At 50.4% G+C, this 10,743-nt stretch overlaps 1 protein-coding gene across 1 annotated transcript in view; it reads left to right on the forward strand.

Annotated features, from left to right (window-relative positions):
* The window catches only part of CPAMD8 (C3 and PZP like alpha-2-macroglobulin domain containing 8), a 72,831-nt gene extending 62,254 nt beyond the window's left edge, over positions 1–10,577 (forward strand). Inside the window, exons 26-43 of the mRNA XM_089496638.1 lie at positions 936–1,112; positions 1,229–1,310; positions 1,408–1,564; positions 2,291–2,365; positions 2,804–2,969; positions 3,255–3,341; positions 3,784–3,920; positions 4,063–4,218; positions 4,650–4,712; positions 5,122–5,345; positions 5,578–5,665; positions 6,422–6,496; positions 6,689–6,794; positions 7,094–7,204; positions 7,602–7,819; positions 8,012–8,093; positions 9,120–9,289; positions 9,577–10,577. Of these exons, the coding sequence (XP_089352764.1) occupies positions 936–1,112; positions 1,229–1,310; positions 1,408–1,564; positions 2,291–2,365; positions 2,804–2,969; positions 3,255–3,341; positions 3,784–3,920; positions 4,063–4,218; positions 4,650–4,712; positions 5,122–5,345; positions 5,578–5,665; positions 6,422–6,496; positions 6,689–6,794; positions 7,094–7,204; positions 7,602–7,819; positions 8,012–8,093; positions 9,120–9,286 (2,171 nt within the window). The 3' untranslated portion in view covers positions 9,287–9,289; positions 9,577–10,577. The remainder of the gene's footprint in view (positions 1–935; positions 1,113–1,228; positions 1,311–1,407; positions 1,565–2,290; positions 2,366–2,803; positions 2,970–3,254; positions 3,342–3,783; positions 3,921–4,062; positions 4,219–4,649; positions 4,713–5,121; positions 5,346–5,577; positions 5,666–6,421; positions 6,497–6,688; positions 6,795–7,093; positions 7,205–7,601; positions 7,820–8,011; positions 8,094–9,119; positions 9,290–9,576) is intronic.
* The last annotated feature ends 166 nt before the right edge of the window (positions 10,578–10,743 follow it).

Genomic DNA, 10,743 nt, shown 5'->3' on the forward strand with positions numbered 1-10,743 from the left:
CAAGAGGGTGCAGCCAGCTCATGGTTGGAGCAGGACCCAGAACAGATACTGCTGGTGCCTTGCAGCTAAATCGCTAGAGGAAGTGTTCTTGTCTAACTGTGCTTTCCTAAGAGCTGACTCCAAAAAACAACAAACATATAGTTTGTTGTTTAAAACAAAAGTTTACCAATGGCTTTAATCTGTATTTACATAGAAACTATATCCTAATCTAGCTAGTGAATAGTTCAGGTAAAAGAAATATTTATCTCACTATCTTTCCAAAGAAAGTTGAGAGAGCAGGAGGATGGAAACACAATAGCTCAGTTGAAACTACAGTGTGCCCTTGCTCTACGTGGGGGATCCGTTCCGGACTCCCCCACATAAAGCAAAAACTGCCTATGCTTGAGCCCCATTTAAATGAATGGGGCTCATGCATGTGGTGGTGTGGCGGCGCACGCACACCACAGGCACACACCCATTAGTCCCTATGGGATGTGCCGCCCCTTCTCCCCACGTGGCTTTCAGCTTACGATTCAGGCGAACTGTATTTTGAGACAAAATGTCAGTCCCAAAGTGGGAGTGACCCGAGAGAGAGAGAGAGAGAGAGAGAGAAGAGTTTGTATGCAGGAATTCCCTATATATCTAAGGAGGAGGAAAGAGAATGCAAAAATCATCCAACAGGTTTCCATTACGTTTGGGCTCAGTCTGGGATCTACCAAGGCCTGTCTGGATGACAAAGCTGGATCTTATCCATGCAGCCTCTCAAGACCTACCAAATCGGGGTCAGATGCAACTCTTGTTGATGTGTTATGAGTCCATTTTGTGTTCCTGGATCAATAGTCAATGTTTCTTAGGAGGCAGATCTGCTCATCCTGCGTATGCCTGAGCTGGCTATGGGGAGGGGATGTGGGGGTTCCCCCCCCCCCACTATGACCATTCTCTTCTCTATTTGCCAGGAGACGTGATGGGTCCGACCCTCAACCACCTGGACAAACTCCTCCAGCTGCCTTTTGGCTGCGGGGAACAGAACATGATCCACTTTGCCCCCAATGTCTTCGTCCTCAAGTACCTCCAGAAGACTAAGCAGCTCAGCCCGGAGGTGGAGAGTGAAGCCACAGATTACCTGGTCCAAGGTGAGGCAGGATGGATCAAGGGAAGGGTCTCCCCTGCTCCTCCAAAAACGCCATCATTGACTTCATGGCTACGCTCACTCTCCACTGCTTCCATCCTCTCTTGGGACCCCTTTCAGGATACCAGCGCCAGCTGACCTACAAGAGGCAGGATGGGTCCTACAGTGCCTTCGGAGAGAGGGATTCCTCAGGAAGCATGTGGTGCGTTCTTGGGCAATGTGGGACTGTGGTTGTCTTTGCTAGCCACCATTTCTGGCAGGGGCCAGCTAGAAATCTGAACCCTCATTTGTCTTTCCAGGCTGACGGCCTTTGTCCTCAAGTCCTTTGCCCAGTCCCGAGGGTTCATCTTCATTGACCCCAAGGAGCTCTCGGCTGCCAAGGACTGGATCATCCGGCACCAGAAGGAAGATGGATCTTTCCCAGCCATGGGCAGGATTTTAAACAAGGACATCCAGGTAGGAAAGATGGGTTGGCATGAATCTAGGTTGAGGGCAACCAAGAATTTGGGTGCATGGAAAGGAGAGATGTCTGGCTGGAAGGGTAAGCCCTCCAACCAGAGACAAAGGCCTGCAGGTCCAGAACATGCAGAAGTTACTTCTATGGACTACAGTATTGTCCAAAGAAGCATGGCTGTTGAAGAATTCTGGAGGTTATAGTCCAAAATTCAACTGTCGCATGCTGTTAGCCTTGGACAGGGGCCACGGCTTGATCAGGAAGCCCATAAGAAGACATACAATTAAAAACATTTGCACTTCTAACACAGAGATATTTTTAAAAATTAAAAGAAAAACGCAGGTGTGTAATAAGAAAAAATAATACTTTTTGGTACTGACCTCTCAAATGTCAAGGAACCGGGGGAAAAGGAAATGTATCAGAGTAGCTGTGCTGGCCATATAACAAAGTACAATAATATCCAAAATCCACAAAATGGGGATAGAATCATAGAATTCTAGGATACTTCTAATTGACCCGCCAAAAAGCACCACAAAAAAAACAACCAAAAAAACCATGCTGTATATATTGTGTGTTTTGTGCATTTTGGTTGGCCAATTAAAGGGATCGTTGTTTTGTGACTTTGAGAAAGTTTTGGGTTTGAATGGAGACCTTCCAGTCATAAAATAATTTCTGCACTTGGTGTTTTTGCATGTGTGCGAGTGTGTCTGTGTGTGTTGGCATCGCAGGGTGGAATTCACGGGAAGACTTCGCTGACGGCATACATCATGGCTGCTTTGCTGGAGACCGGGGTGGTATCGGAGGTAAAGGGCAAATGTGGGCCAGGATGTAGATGTGTGGAAGGTGGGCCTGCTTTCCAGCACCCATGTCAGAGGGGGTTGCCATGGCCTCCCCCTGAGACTGAGAGAGTGTGACTTGCCCAAGATCACCCAGTGGGTTTCCATGGCCTAGCCAGGATTGGAACCTTACTCTCCTGAGTTATAGTCCAATGCGCAAACCACTATGCTGGTTCTCCAGTGTTATTACTACCAAAAACAATGAGGAATCTGGGTCTCTCTCCTTCCCTGAAAATGACCCAGATCGTGGCCCTGGCTGCCCATGCACACAGTCTGACCGAGATGCCAGTCCAGTCTGGCAGGCTCTGTCATCCAGCTCTTGCCCCCAAGGAGGGGGAAGAGTCTATGCCAGGCAGACATGGCTGCTCAGATGGGACCCTCCACTTCTGCCCCCATCCTGCTTAGGAAGAAAGGGGCTCCGTGACCAAAGCGAAGCACTTCCTAGAGTCCAACATGTACCCGGCTGAGGACCCCTACACTGCTGTCCTGACTGCCTATGCTCTCACGCTCCTGCGCAGTCCCTTAGCACCGGCAGCGTTGCGGAAGATGAACAGTCTGGCCATCATGCAAGGTGAAAGCCCCGCTACCTGACCTGTGCATTGGTCAGCTGCTGCCCAAGGCTTCAAAGCCAGGGCTCCGCCAGAGTGGGTGGTACCTCTCTGGCCATCAAGTGAGTTCCTCCAGTGACTGTATTGTATGGATGAAGGAAGGGTGCTTCCCACCATCTCCCTTGGCATCTGTGGGGGCACCAGTGGCAGCTCGCTTTGGAAGGCCTCCATGAGCCCTCTCACTGGTGGGGGATACCAGCCTTACCCCTGGCCTTTGCCCCCAATGTGCCTCCCCTTCCCCCTTTCAGATGGCTTTACTCACTGGAGCTTGATGGGCACCCTTGCCACGGATGAAGGCAGCTTCATGGGCTTCAACGATGGCTTCTTCCAGTCAGGTGAGGCTCCGTCATTGCGGGGGACCGTGGTGTGTGGGGAGAGGGGCAGCTGAGTGAGGACACAGCTTGAGGCCGGTGGCTTGTGCCCACAAGGAGGGAAGGCTGGGGAGAGCAGGATTGACAGAACCAGGAGAATGCCCAATCCCTCCAGATGCCACACAGACTGCCAAGAGATGAACAAAGTTAAGCTTGAGGTGTCTACAAAACCCTGGTTTTGGAAAACGGGCATTTCTGGTGGCAAACAGGATGGAGAAACTGCATCTCTATGAAATTTGGCCTCTTGACTGCCAGTGGCAAAGAACAACCCCAGTGGGGAAGGTGTCCAATGGTGCAAGACCATCCCTGGAGGCCAATTTGCCCCCCTTTGCGAAGGATCCAAAATAACCCTCTGGTGGGCATTTGGGAGCATCCCAACACCCACTCTGCCCGCTGTCTCTTTCAGTGGTATCGGCTGAAGTGGAGATGACGGCTTATGGACTGCTGACCTACACAGTCCTGGGGGACGTGGCCTCGGCTTTGCCTGTGGTCAAGTGGCTCTCTCAGCAGAGAAATGCCCTGGGGGGCTTCTCTTCCACCCAGGTGAGGCCCCAACAGCACCAAAGAGGGGCTTCTGCCCATTTGGACTGGGAAGAGGGAGACCTTTTGGCATCTAGACATATCTCCCTAGAAAATGGTTTCCGGCTGGGGTCCCCCTTGATGTTCCCTCTCCTCTGGCCCCCAGGACACATGCGTAGCCCTCCAGGCCCTGGCCGAATACGCCATCCTCTCCTATACTGGGGGTGTCAACCTCACCATTTCACTGGCTTCTACCAACCTGGACTATCAGGAGACCTTTGAGCTGAACAAAGCCAACAAGAAGATCCTCCAGACCACTGTGGTAAAGAGAGGGCACTCGGTTGTGCAGATGTCTGTGTGTGCATGAGGAAAAACACACAAGAGCACATGAGAATGCATGAAAACACCTGAAAGCACATGATACATGAAAATGCATGAGAGTGTTCCAAGCTTAAAATAAGTAGATATTTATTGTTTTGCAATGTTTTTTTAACATTTTAAAAGATTATTTAATAAAAAGCACTAGGGGGGGACAGAAAAGAAAATGCATGAGAGATTACATGAGTGCATGAGAATGCACAAGAATGAATTGAAGTGCATGAGAGTGCATGAAAGCCCAGGATAATGCCTGGGCTTTCATGCACTCTCATGCACTTCACTCTCCCAAATGCATGCGAGCAAATGAGAATTCATTAGGGCACGAGGGGTGCTCTCTTCTCTCTGGTAGCCATCTTCCGTGTCTTTCTCTGCTAGATCCCTTCGGTCCCAACAGGGCTGTTTGTGAGCGCCAGAGGCGAAGGCTGCTGCCTCTTGCAGGTGAGAAGAAGAGGGACAATTTTTGTAAGAGCATTTTGAGGGGGGCTCCCACATCCAGGTGCCATGTGCTTGTCATTTCAAGTAACAGAGTGGTTTTGTATGAAAAGCACCAGTAAGGAAATGGAAGGAACCTGGCCACCAGTGAGACGTGGTCTTATTTTTTTAATGGTTGCACCAAGTGACAGCAATGAGCAGGGGAAAATGAGAGCAGTTCTGGCCCAGCTGGGTGGGTGCTGCCACTGGAAAAGACCCAGGAGCTCATGTGCCTCTGGTAAGTTTAGGAGCATCGCAGTGCTTCTGCCATGGGTGGGTGCAGTGGGTGCTAGGTTTTATAGGTAGTGGGTGCCCATGCCCAGCTCTTCCATCCCACCTTGGGTCGGTAACCTCTCTTCCCTCCACTGCTTGGCAGATTGACGTTGCATACAACATCCCGGATCTTGTGGCCAAGCCGGCCTTCCAGCTCCTGGTGAACCTGCAAGAGCCCCGGCGGAAGCAGCACCGGCGGACCCCCTCACGCCCTGAGGAGAACCGTTCAGAGGCCCCCCACCGAGACCGGGTGCCCGGAGATGACGACGACCCAGGCGCTGACCAGGACCACCAAGAGTACAAAGTGGTTGTGGAGACATGCATGAGGTCAGGCAAGGGAACCAGGGCTGGGGGATGGTGGTCTTCTCTTTCTCCTTCCTCTGCCCAAGATGGTATCAATGGTTGCCCTCCCAAGCAGGAACTGTCCACCCCCTGCCCCAGAGAGAGCTCCTCCTTGCCTTTTGCAAAAGAAATTTAAGAACTCCCCAAATGTGCCTCTGCTGTCAAGTGACTCATGGCCCCCTTTCTCTCCTTGATCCCTGCCTTGTTGCCCGGCCAGGTGGCTTCACTCTGGTTCCTCCAACATGGCTGTCCTGGAAGTGCCCCTCTTTTCAGGTTTTCAACCAGACATCGAGAGCCTGGAGCAGGTAAGGCCCTCCTTTTGCCCATCCCTGGCCCCGGTGGCCTCTTTCAGGTGCCTGGAAGCCAACCTGAGTTGAGGTCAGAGTGCCCAAAGTAGCCTGGGCTTGGCATTGTATGCTGCTTTTACATGAAAAGAATTTGCAAGAAAGGCGACACCATTGCCAGCCAGCACCATTGTCAGAACAACAGTTGGAGGCTGTAGCCAGAGAATAAAAATTACTAATGACACAAGGAAGAAGTTGTAACAGGCCAAAATCAGAATCAGAATGAGAAAACCAAAAAAGCTGAATATTTAGAAGCGAGAAAGAGCTTTAAATGTTCTGAGTCAAATCATTAAGAGATAATGAAAGTATTAGCAATGGCTGGGGTATTCTGGGCATTGTAGTTCACACAAGTAACTTCTGCATTCCCTGGTTCCATGTGTGCCTGTCTCTGGAGAAAAAGCTGAGGTTGCCTAAATAAACCAATAAATCAGTAAATAAATAAAAATGATGACTTGAAGCAGAAGGTAACCATTATATTAACCCATAAAACATCTGCATTGTACTGATAAAACATTGACTAACCATTCAAACCTCCCTAAAGTGGGTGGGTTGCAAGGAAGAGGGTCAGGCGTAGCCTTTTAAACAGAGACTGGTGGCCATCTATTGGGAGGATTTGGATAGTGTCTTCCTGCATGGCAGAAGCAGGTTGGATTGGAGGGACCTTGAGGTCGCTTCCAACTAGAATTCTATGATCTGAGCCCTTTCCTTTCCTTCCAGCTTCTCATGAACAAACAAACTGGCCTGAAGCGCTACGAGGTGGATGGCAGGAAGGTCCTCTTCTATTTCGATGAGGTCAGTCTGTTGCCTGTTGGGGACTCTGGATCAGTCCTTTCCTCTCCCTGGCAAGGAAAGGGGTCTTCCAGTGGGTTGTTCTGAGGGAAGGGGCCAAAGTCCTGGAGCCAAAGCCTCCCACCTCCCTCCTGAATGATAGGCTATAAGCCACTCCCCATCTCCAAAATTTAATAAAATTGGTTATGCCTGCAGATTCCAAGCCAGTGTATGACCTGTGTCAAGTTTGTGGCTTTCCGAGAGTACATCATGGGGAAAACTGCCCCCCTTGCCATCCGGGTGTATGACTATTATGAGCCAGGTGGGTATGTCCTGGACCCTCATATCTGCAGTCTTCCTGGGGCCATCAAGTGGTGGGTTTGCTTGGAGCGTTTCCCAGATTTCAGGAATTCACCTTGTCTCCCTCCACACATCTCCATCCTCTGACATTGAAATGCCTCCCAAGTGTCTCTGTTCCTGGCAGGAGGAGCCTTTGGGCCCAAATAGTCTGCTTTCGTCTTGGGTGTGGAGTCTCTGAAGTGTCCATCTGGTCCTTGGGTGGGGGACTGGAAGAGATTCCCTGGACACCCCAAGACGAACATCCTTTCCCCCCTCCTCCAGCATTTGAAGCCACACGCTTCTACAATGTGAGTGAGAGCAGCCCTTTGGCCCGGGAGCTCTGCGACAGCCCCACATGCAATGAGGTGGAGAGCGCTGCCAGCCACTGGGGTGGTGAGTCTTGGGGAAGTCTGGGGGGAGAGGGGCAATGGGGGTATTGAAGGAAGCTTCTCCCCCCGCCCCCTTCTCATACAGACATCTCCCTGATGGTCAACTAATGAGGGGATCTGGCACATGAAGCAACCTGGCAGATAACTCTACCTGGGTGATGCACAACAAATAAGAACATTCTTTAAAAGACAAAATGAACTTCTAAAATACTTTCTTGTAAAATATATGCAGTCAACCAACCTAACTTGGGCCGAAGGTCAGACAAGACAGCACAGCCTCTTGTTTTATGCCAGAAAGACATTATCAGCTCCTGGAGGCCATTTTCCCTATGTACATGCACACTGAACACCTTCACCCACCCGTTTACCTGTGACATCTTCTCTTTCCTCCCCCTCCCCAGGTTTCTTCCAGGCTGGGCATTGTAACAGCCTCTTTGGCTGCCTGGCAGATGGCTACTTTGAGCAGTGCCTGTGTGCCCGGGACTGTGGGTACGATGGGGAGCCGGTCTGTGGTTCGGACGGACGGCCCTACCAGAACCACTGCCAGATGGAAGTGGCCGCCTGCAGGAACAGCACCCAGCTTGAGCAGGTTCCCATGAGCCAGTGTGGGGCAGGCACTGGTAAGCTGGCATCTCAGGCCCACCACAGGGCAGCTGTGTGTGTAGTGGTGGCGGCAATGGCACAGAGCTGGCTGCCCACCCAGTGGTATGCAGGAAGAATTCTGTGAGAAGTGCTGCTCTGACCACTCCTGCCCTTGACTTCCTTCCTTCCTTCCTTCCTTCCTTCCTTCCTTCCTTCCTTCCTTCCTTCGGCAGCCAAAATCACTCCAGAAGAGAGAGAGATTCCCCTCCAGAGCCACGTGCTGCCTGACAGGGACCAACAGACACCAACAGGTGAGGGTCTTCTCCAAGGGTGCCCTCTTTGCCCGCCAGCAGTGGGGAATCAAGGCCACACAGGTGGGTTCCTTCCTGTGAGGCTCCTTCCCTCTGGTTTGGCTGCTTCTGGGTTGCCTTTCAGTAAGGGAGTACATAGTCCAAACTGTAATAGCTGCTGTCCAATGTGCTCCCCCCCCCCCCCCAAATAGGCTCAGCGCCTTGGGTAGCCACTCCTTTACAGTTAATTCAGACTAAAACATGGAGTTTCAGTTGACTTCTACTACTACTCCTACGAGTTGCTCTCCTGCCATGGAAGCCACTGGCTGTCACTAACCTTTTGGGTAAAAGCTCAAAACAGTTAAAGCCCCCCAAAACAGGGAGTTTGTTTGTTTGTTTGTTTGTCCGTCCCATTTCGTCCAGTTTGGGACTCAAGGCAGGATGTAAAGAGAAATGTTTCTCTCTGTTTAGCCTGTTCCTCTGTGAAATGGGAGAGAAAACTCTCAAAATTTACCCCAAATGACCAGTAATGGATGAAAGAATTGAGAAAATTAACCATGACCCCAAATGGTAGAATTCAAAGATATAGCCATGTGGAATCAGTATGTAGAGAGATCTTGTAGCACCTTTGTGACTGAGAGAAATAAGTTGGCAGCATGAGCTTTCCTAGACTTAAGTCTACTTCCTCAGAAGCATTTGAGGAATGCATCTGAGGAAGTAGACTTGAGTGAACAAAATGCTCATGTTGCCAACATGTTTCTTTCAGTTAGTCTCAAAGGTGTTACACACAAAAGGAGATCATGTGAAAACAATTGATTTCAAAATGGCTGCTGACCATGTGGATGACCAGTTAACAAGTAACAGGTTGTTTCTGAGCTCTGCTGTGGCAGGAGATGCTCAAAAGGGATGTGAGATCATGAGTTGGCCTCCAACCTCACAAAATCAGGGAAAAGATCCCTCCTGAGATTGTTGGTCTCATGCACATGCAGAGAGCCCCACTGCTTTCCCACCTTGTCCAATTCTGTTCCTGTTCTGCCCAAATCTCAGAGGAAGGCCCGACCCACCCACTTGACTTCTACTACTCATATGAGTATGATTTGGACCCCTACGCCTCCGAGGGAGACGCTTTCGAACTCACGACGACTAGTGGCGGAAGCACCATGGCACCAGAGAGCAGCCAAATTCAACGAGTGGCAGTGGCTGCTGGAGAGTGAGGGGTAAGGGGCAGGGGGGTTGCTGGTCCTATGGCTGGGCAGCCTCCATGGCTTGCATTCTCCCCAGTTTGTCTTCATAGCAACCCTGCGATGGAGGCCAGGCTGCTTAAGAGGGAAGAAAGACAGTGTAACTGGCCTAGGGTTGGCACCCTGGGAGCTTCCCAGGTCATTGTCTAGTGAGGGGGACTTTTGCCCAACCCTCTCTGACCGTGCTGCGCCTCCGTCCTGCCCTCGAGACTGAAGCCTCTCTTCCTTCCCTGGCCCTGCCTTTTCCTACGTCTTCCTCACAGAGTCCTCCTTCGCCCATTCTTAAGAGAGAGAGGCAGCCCTGCGCCGGACGTCCCATTCACCTTTGGCCTGATGGGTCTCACTACTGAATGGAAACCAACTGAACACTGATTCCCCTGGAGCCCCCTTTCCTTGAGGACTTCTGGCCCCCTGCCTTCCTTCTAGGTGCTTTGTCCCCTCATACATACCCCTCTGCCACCTCTTGTTGAGGGTTGGGAGCAGCGTATGGCTCCCCCTCTTCCTTTGGGAATGTTATGACCACACTTAAGAGCACCAGGTTCTCCCTCCATCCTTCTCTGGTGCCAGTGAGCTGCTTTCTCTGCGGAGGGTGTTGCAGAGGCAGGGAAGCTCTTTTAGGACGTTCAGCTGCTCCCCTCCTTGAAATGCTTTACCCACTCCTCTCTCAGGGCTGTTAGACCAGCCTCAGTGAAGAGAGCTTGGAAAAGCAGAGCTCTGTTCCTATTTATTTTAAAGCAGCCCTTTCATACCTTCCCGGGGAGTCTTAGTGAGTCCAGATGAGTCTCAGAAGACCCCCTACTCACCCTTGGGCAGAGGAAGGGGCCTTCTGGGTGGCTACTAGTAGTTGTTCCAGCTTCTCTCCCTGAGCCATCTTTCCTTCCCTCTGCTGGTGCAAATGCAAACGCACACCCCTTACGCTTCATGGACAGAGGTAGCCATGCAACTTGTCTTGCGTGGGCTTGTTTGCTTTGGCCCCTCCATACAGTGCAACCTCTTTTTCTCAGCTGGCTCACAAGGCATAACTGTGCAATCAAGGCATGCGGCTCAGGGCAGGGTCTGTCCATGCACATGAGGGGTTGGGGTGGAAGAGAAGGAAAAGTTTGATTTAGATATTGATAAAAATATTTTATTAAAAATGGATTTCTAAAACAATGGTGTCTCTATTATTAACCTTTATTTATAAAACGCTGTAAATTTACACATTGATTGAGGAGAGGGTGTTTTAGTTACTAGTAGCAAATAAAGAATTTCGAGTTCAAGGTACAGATTTATACATGTTCTGCAAAATCATCTTATTACAGCCCTATCATTTCTTTTTCTTCTCTCCTAATTCTAATTTCCTCCTGTATCAAGTCTTGTTCGTCATATTCTAATTCCGGGATTGGTGGGTCTTGCAAATTCCGTAGTTCTCCTTCTTCTTCTTCTTCTTC

Source organism: Sceloporus occidentalis, unplaced genomic scaffold, assembly GCF_023333645.1.
Source record: "Sceloporus occidentalis isolate IW3139 unplaced genomic scaffold, rSceOcc1.0.p SCAF_91, whole genome shotgun sequence".
In the NCBI taxonomy this organism is placed as follows: Eukaryota; Metazoa; Chordata; class Lepidosauria; order Squamata; family Phrynosomatidae; genus Sceloporus; species Sceloporus occidentalis.